The sequence below is a fragment of the Ovis canadensis genome, chromosome 6 (assembly GCF_042477335.2).
Source record: "Ovis canadensis isolate MfBH-ARS-UI-01 breed Bighorn chromosome 6, ARS-UI_OviCan_v2, whole genome shotgun sequence".
NCBI lineage: Eukaryota > Metazoa > Chordata > Mammalia > Artiodactyla > Bovidae > Ovis > Ovis canadensis.
The window spans coordinates 47,411,049-47,431,559 of record NC_091250.1 but is presented as its reverse complement, the minus strand read 5'-3'; the positions used below and the strand labels follow the sequence as shown (position 1 = coordinate 47,431,559).

Genomic DNA, 20,511 nt, shown 5'->3' with positions numbered 1-20,511 from the left:
GATTGTATGAATTAAGCATATGTTAAAAGAGTCATTTCAAATCAGGAGAGAAATTGTACATTCTTCTAGAGCAGTACTGAGGGAGTGGGCTCATTGTTTGAAGGGGGAAGTGATTATGTTCACATCACACAGACTATGGAGACAACCTGCCATCCAGCCATCTCATCCTCTGTCACCCTCCTTCTCTTTCTGCCTTCAATCTTTCCCAGCATCAGCGTCTTTTCCAATGAGTAAGTTCTTCCCATCAGGCGGCCAAAGTATTGGAGTTTCAGCTTCAATATTAATACTTCTGAAGAGTATTCAGGGCTGATTTCCTTTAAGATTGACTGGTTTTAGCTCATTACTATCCCAGTACTGTCCCATCTTAGCAATTTATTTAGTGCTTACCAGCATTGGAGAAGGAAATGGCAGCCCACTCCAGTGTTCTTGCCTGGAGAATCCCAGGGATGGGGGAGCCTGGTGGGCTGCCATCTATGGGGTCGCACAGAGTGGGACACGACTGAAGCAACTTAGCAGCAGCAGCAGCACTATATGATGGTTTCCCTGGTTGACCAGACAGTGAAGAATCCACCTATAGTACAGGAGACCTAGGTTCAATCCCTGGGTCAGGAAGATCTCCTGGAGAGGGGAATGGCAACCCACTCCAGTATTCTTGCCTGGAGAATCCCATGGACAGAGGAGCCTGGCAGGTTACAATGCAAAGGGTTGCAAAGAGTTGGACACGAGTGAAGCAACAGCATACACACAAGCACTGTATTGATGTTAACTTGTAGTAGCTATAGTATAATGTAGCTACTACTAATATAGCTAGTATAGCTAATATAGCTACTACTATATAGATGTTAAATATTAGTAGCTATAGTGTAATAATGTAATAACAAAATATTCTTAATACTTGTCTTAATTGGATTATTAGTTCCCTTATCATGCTCTAAGCTATAATCAAATTAATACCATTCTAAATATTATTCAGCCATAAAAAGGAATGAAATTATGCCATTTGCAGCAATGTGGATGGAACTAGAGAATATCATGCTTAGTGAAGTCAGAGAAAAACAAATACGGTATGTTATCACTTATATGTAGAATCTAAAATATTGAATAAATTAATGTATACAGCAAATAGAAACAGACAGATATACAAAATATACTAGTTGTTACAGAGAAAGGCAAGAAGGGAAGAGCAAGATAGGGTTATCAGGTTAAGAAATAGAAAGTAGTATGATAAAATAGATAAGCAACAAGGATATGCTGTATACCACGGAGAATTACTCATTATTTTGTAATAACTTTCAATGAAGTATAATCTATAAAAATGATCACTATGCTGTATACCTAAAACTAATATAATGTTGTAAATCAACATACTTCAAAAAACAAAAATCAATACCATTCTTTCAATGAGCTTGCAAATACTCTGCATAGAAGTGTGGTTGTTGTTCAGTCAAAAGTCGTGTCCAACTCTGTGACTCCATGACTGCAACAGGCCATGCCTCTCTGTCCCTCACCACTCCTGGAGTTTGCCCAAGTTCATGTCTGTTGCATCAGTGATGCCATCAACTGTCTCATCCTATGTCACTCTCCTCTCCTTCTGCCTTCAATCGTTTCCAGCATCAGGGTTTTTTCCAATGAGTCAGATGTTTGCATCAGGTGGCCAAAGTATTGGAGCTTCAGCTTCATCATCAGTCCTTCCAATGAGTATTCAGGGTTGATTTCCTTTAGAATTGGCTGGTTTGATCTCCTTGCTGTCCAAGCATAGAAGTGTAAAAGTAAATATATAAAACCATTAAGGGAGTTACAATAGTAATCATCCTATTAGGATTTGGCTGTTTTCTTTATTTTGTTCTTTAAAAATTCTCTGGAATTTTTAAATATAATCTTAATTTAAGAATGAATGTTACTTTAATGACAATCTCATTGGTTTTGCCTGGATATTTTCACTTCCAGTGGTATATTTGAAAAGTAATGGATATTGTACTATGTTTTTATTAATATGTTTGAAACTGAAATATTAATATATAACAGTGACATGTGAAAACTTATTTGTTTCTTTCAAGTACTTATGTTTTGTTTTTTTGTAAGGGCAGTAACAACTGACATATTGCATTTACTAAGACCGGTTGAAACTTTAAGGTCTTTAAGGTAAAGTGTTTAGAACAAGAATGTTTATATTCCTGTATTAGCAGAAACTGACCATAATATGAGGTCTCAATAAATGATTTTTAGAATTAAAGTTTCAAAGTTAGAAAAGCTCTTATATTACCAATTAAATCTATTCTTTATACAGATGAGTAATCTAAAGTGATGAAGGTTTGCCTACTTGCCCAAAGTCATGTCATATATCATTAAATAAAGGTTAAGACTTGAATACATTCTTTCTTTCTTCTCTGCCACCGTTCTTTCCCCTCCTTCCCTCCCTCTCCAACCCTTCTTTTCATCCTCTTTAGCATTTCTTCAATGCCTATTTTCTCCCAAGCAAGTCTGAAATTTTTACATTAAAATATTATTTCAAGATCAAAGAATAGAAAACAATGTTTAAGAAAACTGTCAAGAAATTTTTAAAAATCTATGAACAGTTCATTCTTGTGGATAGTAGGATAAAAAATGTATGATTTAAGAAGTTGAATAGGCAGGATAGACTAGAGGCTTGTTTATTATGTGCTAAGGCTCTTCAATAATGATTTTTCTTCCACTTCGTGCAAAAAAAATCTTTAAGGTGAAAATGAGAGAATAGGGGGAGGGACTTCCCAGACGGTTCAGTGGTTCAGATCCCATGCTTCCAAAGCAGAGTCCAGGTTTGATCCCTGGTTAGGAGCTAAGATCCCACATGCCATGCAAGGCAGCAAAAAAAAAAAAAAGAAGAAGAAGAAGAAGAAGAAGAATGATAGTGGAAAATACTTAAAGGAATTGAAGGCATCTTTCAGTTCAGTTCAGTTCAGTTGCTCAGTTGTGTCCAGCTCTTTGCGACCCCATGGACTGCAGCACACCAGACTTCCCTGTCCATCACCAACTCCCGGAGTTTACTCAAACTCATGTCCATTGAGTCGATGATGCCATCCAACCATCTCATTCTCTGTTGTCTGCTTGTCCTCCTGCCTTCAATCTTCCCCAGCATCAGGGTCTTTTCCAATGAGTCAGTTTTTCGCATCAGGTGACCAAAGTATTGCAGTTTCAGCTTCAGCATCAGTCCTTCCAATGAATATTCAGTACTGATTTCCTTTAGGATTGACTGGTTGGATCTCCTTGCAGTCCAGGAGTCTTTAATAAGGCACCTTTAATGGTCCAAATTTCCAAGTTTCTAAGTGAATGATATCCTAAGGGAGTAAATGCATTTCCTGAGGTGATATATGAGTTACCATAGATAATATGTGCAAAACAAGAAAAAGAGGTATTATATCACTGGAGATTGACATATTCAAAATTAGAAAAGAAAATTCATTCTCACAGAGCAATGAATTTGATTTTATTTTCTGATAAATTTATGGAATGGATTATTAGTCAGATGTGTTATAGGTGTCAATAAAGTAAAGCAGTTCATTTTCTTCTTTGATGGCATTAGCTATTCATAAAATCAATATGATTACTCATATATTTTGAGTTCAATAATGCCTTTTACAAAGCACTTAAAAACTATATAGAGAAAATTGACTGGATGACAGTATAGTAAAAATACTTATAGATGACTAAAAAAATCGTATCTGAAGTGTTAACTGATGAACTATTGTCAAAGTGGGCAGCACTGTAGAGGCAAGTTTCAATACTTTGAGCTTGTCCACATACTCTTCATAAGTATTTTACTAGTAATGTAGATGAAGAAGTAAAAGCCTGCCTCTCAGACTTCTAAATGAGCAGGAAAAGGTGATGTAATTGTTGATAGTAAAGATTTCAAATGTTTTAGAAGGGTGTGAAGATCAAAAAAACCAAAGAATGAAATCGGTGAAAGACAAATATAAAATTCAGCATGGATCACACCCTTGTAGTGGTAAGAGGCTTGCGTAACTCAGTGCAGTTATGAGGCATGCCATGCAGGACCCCCCAAGATGAATGTGTCATAGTGGAGAGTTCTGGCAAAAGGGGGTCCACTGGAGGAGAGAATGGCAAACCACTTCAGTATTTTGCCTCAAGAACCCCATAAACAATATAAAATTCAATATTTTTCTTCAAAATCAACTGCATAGGATTTCTGAAGACTTTTGATCAACAGTATTTTGTTTTAAAATATTTTATAATTTTAAGATCAATAATTTTTATTTGATCCTAAATTTAGGCTAAGTCCATCTTGTATGAAAAGCTCCCTTGGTGATTAAATAAACAAATTATTTTTATTTTAAAGTAACTTTTCTAAGTAGAGAATAAACTAGTGTTCTCTAAGTATTTGAAAAACTGTCATAGAGGGAGATCTATTTAGATTTATAATGTGATGTATGAGAGACATACTTAAGAGAGGATACAAAGAAATATATATCAGTTCATAATAAAATCAATATGTTATATTAATTAGAATATTTCAAATGTAAATTTTTCATCTTCGTAATTGGCCTTGTTAGAATATTAAATAATATAATGTATGTGGAGCATGTAACATGGCACTAGATATATAGTAAACATTAAATAAATGTATAGCTATTGGTATTACTAGTATAATGTCCTTAGCATTATGTTCAAGCATAAATTACATGACTACTTGTTGGATATGCTCATTTATTTCAAATTAAATTTAGAGTAAATGTGTTTCAATACTTTGTGTGTAAGTTTCTGAAAGTCAATGAGCCTATGGCTTATTAGGCATGTTCCATTGTATTATCCAGGGCTTTGTAGGTAGCTCAGACAGTAAAGAATCTGCCTGCAATGTGGGAGACCTGGGTTCTATCCCTGGGTTGGGAAGATCCCTTAGAGAAGGAAATGGTTACCCACTCCAGTTTTCTTGCCTGGAGAATTCCATGGACAGAGAAGCCTGGCAGGATACAGTTCATGTGGTCACAAAGAATCAGACATGACTGAGCAACTAACTCTTTTACTTCACTTTCATTGTATTATCCATCCATCTCTTATATGACTAGAAGAATGTAAATCTTCTATCTCCTGTCAAGGTAAATGCTACAACTGTGTAATTAGAACAGTTGAAAAATATTTATATTCTACAATAGTTTTAGTGCTAGATTTTATCAAAATTCAAATAAGCACCTTTACATTAAACGCTTGATATATAGTAATAGTTTGTAATATATTGAACCTGCCCTGGTAAACTCTACCTTATCTAATGTTAAATAACATAAACATAAGTATATTGATAAAGCAAGAACCTGATTTTAATTATTGAAATAATTAAGATATGTCTTCTATCACTTCTATAAAACAGTAGATTCTTATATTGCCATTTTATTTTTATTCTGTAAAATCCCCTCTTTGTCAGTTATGCTAAGAAATAGAAAACTTATAAGAATTGGTTAATGAATATCTAGTAAATATTCCACCTTCCTTCATGTGAAACAAGAATTTATTGATGATGAATCTATGCCAAATAAGTGTGCTGGATACAAGAATATGCCAATTTTTTGTTAAAGTGACAGTCCCTGCCTTCACAGGGCTTTTGGTCTAATAGAAATTTTCATTGGTCAAAAATCATACAAATATGGGTAAAATTACAACTGGTATAACTGCCAGGAAAGTGAGGGATACTCCTTCTAATAATGTAAAGAACAGAAATATTATTCCAGTCAAAACAGCCCACAGATAGCTTCCCTGCAGAAGTGATAATTGAGCTGATTTATGAATATGAAGAAGAGTTCACTTGAAGCTTCAGGAGGATCAATTCAGATAGTATAATCAGAATGTAAGATCATGCATCACAAAGAAGTGCTGGAAAGAAAAATAGTCCAGTAGGAATATGTTGAGGTAGGTGGAGGATAGTCTATCCAAAGATGTATAGACTTTATTAAAGATTTTGATCTCTTTTCTTAAAAGCAGTACAAATCCACAGAAAACCTTCAAACTGTGGTAAGGAACAGGATGAGATTTGCTCAACAGAAAGACTGCCAAGATTTAAGACTTATGTGAAAAGATATCCAGTGAAGCAGGAAAACATTGGAAGAGGACTGATTTGAATTGAATAATTCTGTTGTGGTCTCGGCCATATTAAATTCGAAGTGTTTTGGAGACATCTAATAGAAATATGAATTATGTAATCACATAAATCATTCTAGACTCCAGAGCTCAGCTCTGAATCTAGAAGTATAAATTTGTAAATCATGTGTGTAGATGGGGCTTAATGGGGGTAATGGATATGAATGGGCTTGCCGAGGCAGAGGATCTCAAATAAGAAAAGGGCCAAGTACAGAGGATCACCAACGTCAAATTGCCAAGAAATGGATGTTTAAGCATCTGAAATGGAAGGGAATGGTTGTTAAGTTTATTGATTGAGGGTTGGCATTAGATAGGAGGACAATTTCTCCATAGCAGATAAATTTGAATCAAATAGGCTGGATGTGGGATATAGATTGAGAAATAGAAATAAGTATGAATTTTAATTCAGTATCTTCTGTGTCCTCTGTAAAACAGCAGTGGAGGTCATCTTCTGAGAGTTAGAGGGACTGAGAAAATTAAATATTTTATGAGGCTAAAGATGGGAGAAGTCATTGTAGAAACTGAACAAGTAAGTTGAAATACACATACATACATACATGCATCGGTACATAAATACACAGAAAAATGATAGACAAAGAGGGAGGGAAAGAAAGAAAGGCATGGTTGTTTGAGCATTTTTGGTTACTTGGACCTTTTGAAGAAGTTTTAGGAACATCTTTCTGAGTCAGTGGTTCTTGCTTTTTCTTCTGCTACAGTACAGCTTCTTTATTAGAAGTAAAGAATATCATATACTAATAACAAACACAGTGGTCTGCTGTATTACTGACTCACAAGTCTGGAGTCAGGCACTTCCTCAGGAAATTGTATACAAGTCTCAAAGACAGAAAAATCTGTGTGTTGTTGGGTATGTGTTGTGTTTGTAAATGCATTTGTGCAGTTTAAAAAGCCCATTTTATGATTCTAATATCCTCTCCACAGGGTGACTGGGAATTTCTCCTTGAGCACAGAATAACCAAGGGTTTGACAGTAGACTAGAATTTAGGAAGTTCTTCATAGAAACAGGAAAAGCAATTATTATTTTTAATAAATATTTTAGCACATGCAAAGTAATCAGTTCACTTCTCCAAAAGAAAACAATAACAAATACAGCACAATGTCCCCTAGGTATTTTTATTACATTACAGAAATTTACTGTGTGATATGTACAAGTATCTATTATCAGTATAGTAATTTTTCTGATTCATAATTATTAAATGTAAAACATTTAGTTATTTATTAGCAAAATATTTGTGAACATTTACAAATATTTAATCAATATGTTTTCAGCAAATTCCTCCTTAGATGGAAATTTTTTACTTTGACTCATATAGTGCTTTGGGTCCCTAGTGCATCAATTCATAAATTACTGATCCACAGTACTTTAATATCCTGAAAAAGGAAATGTGTTTTTTGAGAATTTAATTGAATCTTGAGGAGTTACTTATTCACCACTGAGGCTGGGATAAGTGAGTCAGCTCACAATAGTCATACTAAAGACAGTTATATTCATTTCACAAATAGGTAAACTGAAGCTCAGAAAAAATAGGACTAAAGTGCTAAGGATCCAGGTTACATTTCTTTCAGAAAAACACCCGATTCCTAGTAAATAAACAATGTAAAATAAATACATGAGCTTGAAAGCAATAACTATTTCTCTGAAAATTCGTTTCCATATAGTGTTACTAAGTTTAATACTTCTCAATTAATAAGCCTAAATTCATAGTACTTATGATAATATGGCCTTGTTGCAGTGTAAATACTAAAATTAAGAAAAGCAAATTTCAAACTCTTTTAAAGTAAAAATTTTCCTAAAACTAGTTATCCTAATTACCTACAATATGAGCCATTCGGCAAATGAATGATTTCTTGCAGTATGGAAAAATGATTATAAGCACAGGCTTCGGAGTAAGAAAAACATAGCTTTAATATCTGGCTTCTGAAAACTTCATAAGTGTGAGGACTGAAATAAGTTACTTAAACTCTTTTAGTTTCTTCATCTATGGAATGGATAAGAAAACATATCATTCATAACTCATTGTAAGGATTAAATGAGAAAAGTTATTCTAATACTTAGCACAGGGCCTAGCATCAAAATACATGGATGAGCTGATACACACACACACACATACAAACACACGCACACAGCTTAACTTTAGGTAGAGTATCTTTGTAGCTGTTATTACTTCAGAAGCTAGATGTATCTGAGTTGATTTAGCATTCCACTAGGGGTGTTACTTTTCATGTCTTTTTTCCTCCAAAAGCATTAAAACCAATTTCTGTATTCTTTCATTAAACAATAACAAAAAAAGAACAGTGAAAATGTTCAACAATTTACTGTTGTTTGTGTTTGTCTAAAAGAAGCTTTCTGCAAGTTTAGTCACAGCTATAGATCATTATTTCAAACAACATGCATAGTTTAGATATTTCAATATTTTTTACATCATAGAATTTAAATGTGAAATCATTTGTTCTGTGCTTTTACTGCAATTCCATGTGCCTTATTATATAAGCCAAATAGCATATGCTATGATTTTGATTGCCAAATACTGAGAATCTAAGGCACACTCTGAGAAGAATGGTTATTGCTCCAAGAAGAGTATTTGTCTCCTTAATCTAATTGTTTACTAAAATGTTTCTGAGGTTTAAAAAATAAAATTATGGTAGAAATTTCTGGTGTATGATGTTATAGCTTAGTGCCATGAAAGCTCTAATAAACTCTAATGTATGTAGAACCTAATAATATAAATTTTGATGCAGAGAAGTCTAAACCAAGGGTGAAATGCCATGTTGAATGCTTTTAATAACCTAATAATTTACACGGTAATAATATATTGAATTTCTTGGAAATATTTTCTCAGGAAGAATTGTTTAGAATAAGTTTTATCTTTGCTATTGTGTTAATGATGGCTTTGATAAAGTTACCCAAGGAAAAAAGACAGTTTCCTTCAGGAGTTACCTGTGTCTGAAATATTCTTCCCTGATTTCACATGCACTGATAATATGAATAAGGTAATTTGTCTAACTCTCCTGAGCTAAGATTTGCAGTAGGAAATGCAAAATTCACATATGGCTATTCTCTAAGAAGTCTCTGCTGTGCTTTTCAGTTTTTATAAAAAGGCTTAAGATGTTGCCTGAGGCATCTATTTTTTTCCCTCAAGACAAACTACAGTGCCACAAATAAAGTTGTTTTTCACACTGCTAACATATTCCTTTCTCTTTCCATTTCTCAGAGAGCTGACATAGGAATTTCTGCTTTAACCATCACCCCAGACCGTGAGAATGTGGTGGACTTTACAACACGTTACATGGACTACTCAGTGGGAGTCCTACTTCGAAGGGCTGAAAAGACAGTGGATATGTTTGCCTGTCTTGCACCATTTGATCTCTCACTATGGGCTTGCATTGCTGGCACAGTCCTTCTAGTGGGTCTACTGGTCTACCTCTTGAATTGGCTTAATCCTCCACGATTACAAATGGGATCAATGACTTCTACTACTCTCTACAACTCCATGTGGTTTGTGTATGGATCCTTTGTACAACAAGGTAAGGATAAAAAATATGGTATAATATAAAAAAGAAGTGTGTTGTTTTGTATGCCATGAATTCAGTTAGGAAGGTTCTGTATCTTGACATCAATAAGTGTTCTAAAAGGTCTTCAGAGCAACACTCAGAAAAGAACATATTCTACTCTTCCCTAGTGGACCTCAAACACCAGATTTCCAGCAAAAAAAAAAATAGTACAGTATCTTTTGATGTAAATTCAATTTCATCAGCAAAGCCAAAGATAAATGACAGATGTCAGGTTCACGAGAAACTTAAGATGAAATTTTCCCAAACTGAAATTCTGAGAAATAGTCTTACTGGGATGAAAATACCTACTACCAGATATTGCTTAATTATTTACATATGTAAGAGATGTTGAGACTTGCTTTTTGTTGAGAGACATCATTTCATTTATTAAAAATATTTATTGGCAGTGAAAAGCCCTCAAGATTCCAATAAGAAAATTTATGCTATATCTTTCACTTTAATACATAATCTTTACCAGTTGTTTAACTGAAATTTCATTGTATTCTACAGAATGTCTTTGCTGTGTTGTTCGATAGTCAATCTGCCTACTCTTTAAACTTGTCTACATAATTACTTGACTCTGTTTCAGAATAGAACAATACTTATTAAATCCCTTATTTGAGACTACTGTTGTCATAGAAAATGAAATAATAAAATACTTAGGGGATTATTAGTTTCTAGCAGATGTGTCATATGTATTGAAGAGGAGACATAGGTGTCGCAGTGGAGACACATGATGCTTTTCCCTTAATATTTATTAATACAACTCTCAATAGCATCTTATTTTTTAAATATACTTGCTATTGGATCTTCCATGAAATTTCATCCTTTCTATCTCGTTTGACTAATCATAAATTTTGTCTAGACTTTTAATCTCTACTTTCTTACTTAAAATCTGTCCCTTAAACATGCTTTTCCCCACTACCTTTCTGTATCTTCATATATTTATCACAGAAAGTTTTGGTCCATTAAATAATCACTAATCTAGTAGATATTTGCATCCGTGCATGCTCAGTAATGTACAACTCTTTCTGACCCCATGGACTACATATAACCCACCAAACTTCTCTCTCCATGGGATTTCTCGGAAATGAATACTGGAGAGGGTTGCCATTTCCTTCTCCAGGGGATTTTCCCATACCAGGGATTGAACCTGCATCTCTTGCATCTCCTGCATTGGCGGGCAGATTCTGTACCACTAGCACCACCTAGGAAGTCCATGTGGTAGATATTTAATCCACACCTTTTATTTAATAGAACTTTGCTAGAAGGCAATGGCACCCCACTCCAGTACTCTTTTGCCTGGGAAATCCCATGGGTGGAGGAGCCTGGTGGGCTGCAGTCCATGGGGTCGCTAGCAGTCGGACACGACTGAGTGACTTCACTTTCACTTTTCACTTTCATGCGTTGGAGAAGGAAATGGCAACCCACTCCAGTGTTCTTGCCTGAAGAATCCCAGGGACAGAGGAGCCTGGTGGGCTTCCGTCCATGGGGTCGCACAGAGTCGGACACGACTGTGACTTAGCAGCTTAGCAGCAGGCACTGAGTATACAGTTGTGAACAAAAGAGTCTTTGCCATCATTGATCTACAAGTCCTTTGGGACATAAACATGTAAAACCCACATGTGGTAGAGATCAGTACAGTCTGTTATGAGACCATAGAGGTAGGGAGACTACATATATCTTAACGTGGCAAAGAAGGCTTTTTGAGTTAATACTGTATGAACAGACAGAATTAACTATGCAAAGGACTTATTGAAGAAGAGGATGGGGGAAGGACACATAGATGGTAGGACCGAATTGAAGACCAAGAAGTGAGAAGGAAAGTGCAGTAAACATTGCAGGATGTAACCAATAAAGATAAGGCTGAAAATATATTTGTTAATAGCAGGGATTTGAATTTGATCTTCAGGGAAATTATCAGCAATTTAAAGGCATTAAGCAGGAAAATACATGTTTAAATTTTAACTATAGAAATATTCTGATTATCAAATGGAGGAAATTGAAAAAGAACAATGTGGAAAGGGAAAAAAATTAGCCGAGTATTATAATAACTAAGTGAAGAGGCAGTGTGGCTTGCACAAAGGAAAGATGACATTGGGAATAAAAAGAAGGGTATTGATGAATTGGAGTTAATAGAACATGATAAATTATACAGCGGTATGGGGATTGATACCGAAGGACAAAAAGGAGGTGAAATTTTATGCTAAATTTCTGGATTAGGAAGTTATGTGTATTGGATGTTGATGTCATTTCTGGGGGAAAAAAATTAGAGAGAAGCAGGTGTGATAGGGAAAGTAACACACGCATTTTGGTGCCTTTGAGTTATGGTATCTGTGAAATATCCAGGGGTATGTTTCTAATGCTTGTTAGTGGTTTGATATATTTGTCAGAAACACAGAAAAGCCATCTGGGCTGGATTATATATTGGATATATATTGAGGCAATATTGGCATGTAAGAGATAATTGAAGCCAAGAAGGTAAATCATATCATACTGCGTATGCCTGATTGAAGACCACTACCCAGAAAGGGCCTAGGACAGAGCCCTGTGGAAATGAATGAGTAGAGGAAATTTCAGTGGTAAATTATAAAGAATGACAAAAAAGAAGTAAGTACCACATATACTATCTAGTTGTACACACACAAAGTAAAGATACTTTTTGAATATGGAAGATTTGGTTGACAGAGTTAAACATTTCAATGAATTGAATAAAATTAATACTTGAAAGGCATTCACTGGACTTAGTGATAACCTTTCTATGGGTAGTGTTCTACCCATAAAAGTACACAGTGACTATAGCTGTGTAATAAATTAATTTAAAACCTATCAATTTTGTGCATCACAGATCCAGACAAAACATGGTGAAGGTGGTTTGTCTTTGCTCAATAATCTCCAAACTCCCGCTAGACAGCCCAAAGTTTGCAAGCTAAACTTATCTGAAGGCTTGTTCATTCTACTCACATGTCTGGTAGTTAATGCTTGCTGAGAGCTATTTTCCTCTGTGGCCTTTCTCTATAGGATAATTTGGCTTTCTCACAGCATGATGGTTGATTTCTCCATAGAGAACATCCTCAAAATAGAGAAAAAAGTCAATGAAACAGAAGAATTTTGTAGTCCAGCCTGGGAATTACAAATTTGTATGCTGATGTGAGGTTCTCTTGCAGGAAACACTCTGTATGTGCCACCTCATTGCTTTGTAATGACAATTAAAATGGTTTAAAAATGTGAACTTCTTAGATGCAATGGCTTACATAAGTATCACATAAGTGTTTACTAAATAAAAAGCAAAAACTTAGGCTCAACTATGAACAGTTAGGCACATGAAAAAAAGGGTAACAAGGCAAATTACTTTAAATTATTGCCAAATCTGTGGTTGAAATCATAGATATTAGCATACATGGAGAAATAAAAAAATAGAAGCACCAGTGATGAGTCCAATAGTGAGTAAGACCAGAAGGTGATAGAGTAGTAGTGGGAGAGAGTACAGTTCTCAATGAGGACAAAGAACAATAGTGGAAACATTAGTGTGAGAGTTGAAAGTTTGTATTTACCGAATGGAACCTGTGGATGTGGATTCCTAAAGAGGTATTATACAAAAAAGATCTTAATGACCCAGATAACCACAAAGGTGTGATCACTCACCTAGTGCCAGACCTCCTGGAGTGTGAAGTCAAGTGGGCCTTAGGAAGCATCACTACTAACAAAGCTATCGGAGGTGATGGAATCCCAGCTAGGCTATTTAAATCTTAAAAGATGATGCTGTGAAAGTGCTGCACTCCATATGCAAGCAAATGTGGAAAACTCAGCAGCCACAGGACTGGAAATGTCAGTTTACATTTCCAGTGCGAAAGAAAGGCAATGCCAAAGAATGTTCAAACTACCGCAGAATTGTACTTATCTCTCATGCTAGCAAAGTAATGCTCAAAATTCTCCAAGCTAGGCTTCAATAATATGTGAACCGGGAACTTCCAGATGTTCAAGCTGGATTTAGAAAAGGCAGAGGAACCAGAGATCAAATTGTCAACATTTGTTGGATCATCAAAAAAGCAAGAGAGTTCCAGAAAAACATCTCCTTCTGCTTTATTGACTACACCAAAGCCTTTGACTGTGTGGATCACAATAAACTGTGGAAAATTCTGAAAGAGACAGGAATACCAGACCACCTGACCTGATTCTTGAGAAATATGTATGCAGGTAAAGAGGCAACAGTTAGAACCGGACATGAAACTACGGATTGGTTCCAAATTGGGAAGGAGTATGTCAATGCTGTATATTGTCACCCAGATTTTCTTAACTTATATGCAGAGTATGGTTTGAAATATCAGATGGATGAAGCACAAAGTGAAATCAAGACTTTGGGGAGAAATACCAATAACCTCAGATATGCAGATGACACCACCCTTATGGCAGAAAGCAAAGAGGAACTGAAGAGCCTCTTGATGAAAGTGAAAGAGGAGAGTGAAAAACTAGTTTAAAACTCAACATTCAAAAAACAAAGATCATGACATCTGGTTCCATTTCTTCATGACAAATAGATGGAGAAACAATGGAAACAGTGACAGACTTTAAAATCTTGGGCTCCAGAATCACTGCAGATGGTGAACTGCAGCCATGAAATTAAAACACGCATGCTCCTTGGAAGAAAAACTGTGACCAACCTAGGCAGCATATTAAAAAGCAGAGAAATTACTTTGCTGAAAAAGGTCTATCTAGTCAAGGCTATGGTTTTTCCAGTAATCATGTATGGATGAGAAAGTTGGGCCATAAAGAAAGCTGAGCACCAAGGAATTGATGCTTTTGAACTGTGGTGATGGAGAAAACTTCAGAGGCCCTTGGACTACAAGGAGATCAAACTAGTCAATCCTCAAGGAAATCAGTCCTAAATATTCGTTAGAAGGACTGATGCTGAAGTTGAAACTGTAATACTTTGGCCACCTGATGTGAAGAACTGACTCATTGGAAAAGACCCCGATACTGGGAAAGATGGAAGGCAGGAGAAGAATGGGACGACAGAGGATGAGATGGTTGGATGGCATCACCGACTCAGTGGACATCAGTTTGAACAAGCTGTGGAGTTAGTGATGATCAGGGAAGCCTAGCATGCTGCAGTCCATGGGGTTACAAAGAGTCGGACACGTTTAAGCGACTGAACTGGACTGAAGAGGTGGTGAAGGACCTCAAACTTGATCAACTGAGAGTCCAGAGGATTAGATGAACCATCTCTAATGATGGTTGACTTAGATTAGAGGAAAAGAAAATAAACCATGTGTCAAAACTGTCAGTAAGTGAGGATAGATAAGTAGGATTTGATAGATATGAGCATTGACTAAAAACAGAAGGTGGTAAAGCTAAATGCAGTTAATCTCTTTTTTTATCTCACTTCTTTGCATTCTAGCCAGTTTTTCTGTGCATGGTTTCAATTACTACCAAAATGCAGATGTTTCCCAAATACATCATCCATCCTTAAATTTTAGTTTTGTATACTGTCACTAGACTCTCAGGATATATCAGAGATTCCACAAATTCCAATATGTCAATAACTGAATTTATTTTGAACTTTAAACCTTTATAGCCTCTCATATTCTCTATTCTAGCTGATGCATTAGGGACTTAAACAGGTTAGAAACTTTTTGAAAACCATTTAGATTTCTTTTTCTTTCTATTCCTTATATCTACCTATTATCAAGTCCTGCAAAATTTACCAATTTATTTTAGGAGTGGAAATCTCTTCTCACCTAGAGAGATAAACCCTAGATTGTTACCTCGATTAGTCAGGAATCTCATAATACATCTTTCTTTTCCAAATTTATTTCCTGTAAATATATGGTCCACATACTTTTATGTATACCCAAAATATCACGGTCATGGAAAGCTAACCACATAATTCCCATTCTTCAAATATTTCCTTGACTCCCCAATGCCCACAGTTTAAAAGTAATTTAGAGCATGAACAGTATTCCATCATATGACCCTTGTCCAGTCTTGATTCTCATTTCCTGTCACTTATGGCTCATCTCTAATTGTCCAGTTTCTCCAAACTGTATTTGTATCTTGAACATAAGACTGTGTCATGTCTCTGCTTTTGCACTTTTCAATTCCTGAAATGCCTTTATTACCAATTTCTTAATCTCTACTCCCACTTCCTGCTTTCATATGGCAAATTCTTGTGCAACTTCTAATTATTCTTCTGATCTCACTTTTTCAAGAAGTCTTTGCTGGGATTAGGGACCATCTTCCATGCTCTGTCAGATATATTTATCATATATGTATCAACTGTAGTGTAATTGCCTTTTTTTTAATTTGTCTTCACCTGAGTCCTTTGAACACAAGACAGTGCCCTATTTATCTTTAAAGCCCCTTTACCTAAGCCCATGTCATGTACATGAAAAAAGAGAAAGCATAAGTCACTCAGTCATGCCCAACTCTGCGACATATTAGGTGTTTGATAAATGCATAGTGATCAATTAAATAAACTAATAAGTGCTAAATAATTAACTCCCCTGGAGGAAGCCATGGCAACCCACTCCAGTATTCTTGCCTGGAAAATCCCCTTGGATAGAGGAGCCTGACGGGCTGCAGTCCATGGGGTCACAAAGAGTCAGGCACGACGGAGCAACTAAGCACAGCAAATACTTAACTAAATCAAGTGTAGAGTTAACTTCAATACTGTATTTATTAGACTACATTCTGTTGCCCAATGACATTAAACTCATTTAAACCGAATAGAAAATTATCCAGAATGTCTCCACTAGTGTATTTTCTTAAATAGCTAAGATGAGAAATTTATGAAGTCTCCCATTGGTTGTAAAGCCTTATATTTGAGAATGCTGACAAGCTTATGGATTGGCTTTCTGAATTCTTGTCTCCAGGTGGTCCAATTTCATCAAGTTTTGGAGAATACTCAAAAGAAAAAGATAAAGAAAAGTATCCATATGGTTTAAATTCTTTTCTAGTTCTGTAAACAAGCTGCAGATATCAAAAGTTATAAATATGTTAAGCACTTTTCTATCTCAACTGCTCCCTTAAATAAGTTGTACAGCTTGTAGGTTGATTATACATTTATACAAATTCATAATGATGAATCATGCTGAATTGCATAAGATTAACTACTTCATCTTTGAAATGCTGCTATTCTTCCACTTGCTAACAATGAAAAGGTGAACTCATTAAAAGATACTGAGAGCGCCTTTACACTTTCATTAAAAATAAATTAAGGACAGTCTCAAAAAACCCTCTGAAAAATAGAATCAATTTATGACAGCATCCATGCACAGGCAGTAAAGTTGGAATTAGTGATAATTTCTAATAAAAATATAGTCTTTTAAGGAGAAGTACAGCTGTTATTTCATAATTATGGTCTTTATTGAGCCACTAGACCAGATAGAGCAGGAATAAAGAGGCATTTCAGTATTATCATAGAGATGTTTGAAAAAAGATCAGGGATGGCTAAAAGCAGAAAAATGTTAAATATATGTGAGTTGTTTACTCACCCTGATTTTTTTTAAAAATCTGTAACTTCAAACCATTCCAGAAAAACAGCTCAGGAAATCCAACTGTGCAAAAGCAGTATGGTCCATTATAGAGATAAACTTAGTACATCTGTTTGGCTAGAACATTAGAGCTTGTGAATTAGGTAGTTTAATGCATGAATGAGAGACCAATTTTATGCAAGTTTTGTTGCCATTTTATATCCTCCCTTATCTTCATGACTGTGCAATCAACATACCTAAAAAAAAACTGAGGCTTGATTTTTGACGATCCCTGATATTTAGTTTATGGTCAGTGACTCATATCATCCTGGCCACGGAGGGCCTCTATGACTTATTCACACACGTGGATATCTGTAATTCATTTGCTGTTTACTTGCAAATGGAAATTTCAGAGTTTACTTTGGAGGGTTTTGTCTTGTTCTTTGAACTATGAATATTTATAGTCATATAAAACGTTTGAGACTATCACATGTTTATTTCCAAAGTCTTTGTGACCCCGTGGACTGTCCATGAAATTTTCCAGGCAAGAGTACTGGAGTGGGTTGCCATTTACTTCTCCACGGGATCTTCCCAACCCAGGGATCGAACCTATGTCTCCTGGATTGGCAGGCAGATTCTTTATCACTGCACCACGTACCAGCAAGCATTTACTAACCAGCTATGTTTCAGGAGCACAAAGAGCAAAAGAAAACAAGGAATAACTATATTAACAGACTTTATAACTATTCCTTGGGTATAGTGTATGGCATTCCCAGCCTAGATATTTTGAATATGATCATAAGAAAGACACAGTGCTTGCAGGAATGTTCAACATCATTTAAGTGGGCCATAGTCAAATTGGGACCAAATAAACCACCTTTGATGGCACAAGTGATAATCTGCCTGCCAATGCAGAAGATGCAAGAATGAGGGTTTGACCCCTTGGTCGGGCAGATACCCCTGGAGAAAGAAAATGGCAACCCACTCCAGTATTCTTGTCTGAAGAACCCTATGGACAGAGGAGCCTGGCAGGCTACAGTCCATAGCGTTGCAAAGATCAGACATGACTGAAGTGACTCAGCACAGAACAAACTACTTCTGTTGAGAGGAGCAGACAGAATTACTGAAAGGAGTAAAAAAGGAAAATCCCTTTGGTAGTTTTCTTAAGGATCAAATAGTTCCACAGATGCTAGTGATGAAGAGAAAGAGGACCTTTAGTAATGATAGAAGATTACATGGTGGCTGCTGCACAAGAGTTAAAATGAAAGGCAACCGACTGACTTTGAGATCCCAGGACAATTTTTGGAAGAAAATAAAGAGCTTGTCCCACTGCCAGATGGATCACAGTGTTACAGAGAGTCATAACTTTTTCATTTCCACAAAAGGAAGAGTCAGACATTCTTCTCTATCAAATTAGCCAACAGAAAAGATTATTGATGAGAAAGCATCTCTTTAAAACAGAGTAGGAGAATAACTCCAAAAGACATCCATTTTAATGGTGTAGATTATCAAATATACAAAATTTGCCAGTCTCCTAGTCAGAAAACCCCAAAGGATTCAAGCCGTGAAATGCAGTAGCTAAAGGCATCCCTTTGTAATGTTATCTGATATTTCACATTCAATTTGAATACAACAAAAATGATATTGGCTGGCTCTGTTGTTTACTGACCCTAATGAACACAGAGAAAATGAGAGTAATTCCCAGTGACAGGTTAGCTAGGCTACAGAGACAAGTTCTTTTCTATATTCTCTTCTTACAGATATTAACTCAAAAAGGCTCTCTGTAATTTTTATTTAGGTTCAAACAGCATCTCTGTTGTTGCTAATTATGATTGGCAGTCCTTAACGAAGGGAGCGCCAAGTCCTCTGAGTGCTGTCACATCTACTCGAGAATTTCCCCATGCCGATTTAAAACATGACAAGGTGCTTATATTCTTTCCTTTTATAACCAGAATTCTCCAGCACTAAAGGAAGAGGTGAACTCTGACACTTTCAGAAATTGTTTAAAGTCTACCATTAATGGGTGTGGGATATGAGTAATGTATGTGACCAGAAAACAACGTCATGATTCTAAGATGTGATCCCGCCAGTTTGTTTACATTCCCAGTCAGTTCCTAAGCAATTACTCCATGAACTCGATCCATGCAATATCACCTGGGTTTCATTTATTTTAATACTATCTCTTTATGATTTAAGCCACAAAATTTGTTCTCTTGCTGAACTAGGCTTTTGAAGAGTTACAAGTAATTAAGGAACATGAAGCACAAATCAGATTTTTTGCTTATAAAAATGAGAACTAGTGGGAACAGTATTTTCTTGACTATTCTGAACTATTTATCACCTACTGTAATTAAAAGCATTTTAGTATTTAAAACAACAAAGGAATTGTTTCTAAGAGACATTTAAAATAATTGAAGGGTGATTTCAAGATGTCAAGATGTTCTGAATTGGTTTTTCTTCTTTCCCAAAATGCTATAAGAAAATATATATTTTTTAATCCAAATTTAAATGATAAAAAGCATGTGTCATAGATTCTTTAAAATATCACTGGCATCTTCATAGTACCTAGTGTTCTTACAGTACCACACAATACCCTTCAGCTTAAGCTTAGGGACAAAATGTAGAAGAATATAGTCAATAATAATGTATGGTGTATGGTGATAGGTGGTAATTGGACGTAATTACACGTAATCATGTGTGGTGATCAAATTGAAATGTATAGAAATATCAAATCACTGTGTACCAGGAACTAACATAATGTTGTAGTTCAAAACAAACAAGCAAACTCATAGAAAAAGAGATCAGATCGTGGTTACTAGAGATGGGAGGTGAGGGAGTCGAGGGAGAAGGAATTGGATGAAAGTAGCTAAAAAGTACAAATTTCTAGTTACGGTATAAATAAGTACTAGGTTCATTATGTACAACATGATAAATATAATTAACACTGCTGAATATTATGTATGAAAGTTAAGGGTGGAAATTCTAAGAGTTCTCATACAAGGAAATTTTAAAAAATTTTTATCTATAAAAAATAATGGCTATTCACTAAGCTTATTGTGGCAATCATGTCATGATGTATGGAAGATAAATCAGTATGCTTTACACCATAAACTTACACAGTGCTGAGTCAATTATATTTCGGTAAAACTGAAAGGGAAATAAACAAAGATGAGCAAGGGGAAAATAAAATAGAGACTTCTGCTACTGCTCTGTCACTTCAGTTGTGTCTGACTCTTTGTGTCCTCATAGACTGCAACCCACCAAGCTCCTCTGTCCATGGGATTTTCTAGGCAAGAATACTGGTATGGGTTGCTATGCCCTCTTCCAGGAGATGTTCCTGACTCAG

At 35.7% G+C, this 20,511-nt stretch overlaps 1 protein-coding gene across 3 annotated transcripts in view; it reads left to right on the top strand.

Moving 5' to 3' along the window:
* The window catches only part of GRID2 (glutamate ionotropic receptor delta type subunit 2), a 1,666,133-nt gene that overhangs the window by 1,295,332 nt on the left and 350,290 nt on the right, over nt 1–20,511 (top strand). For all 3 annotated transcript variants that reach the window (XM_069593668.1, XM_069593665.1, XM_069593666.1), the window contains one exon: nt 9,354–9,666. In XM_069593668.1, the coding sequence (XP_069449769.1) occupies nt 9,354–9,666 (313 nt within the window). The remainder of the gene's footprint in view (nt 1–9,353; nt 9,667–20,511) is intronic.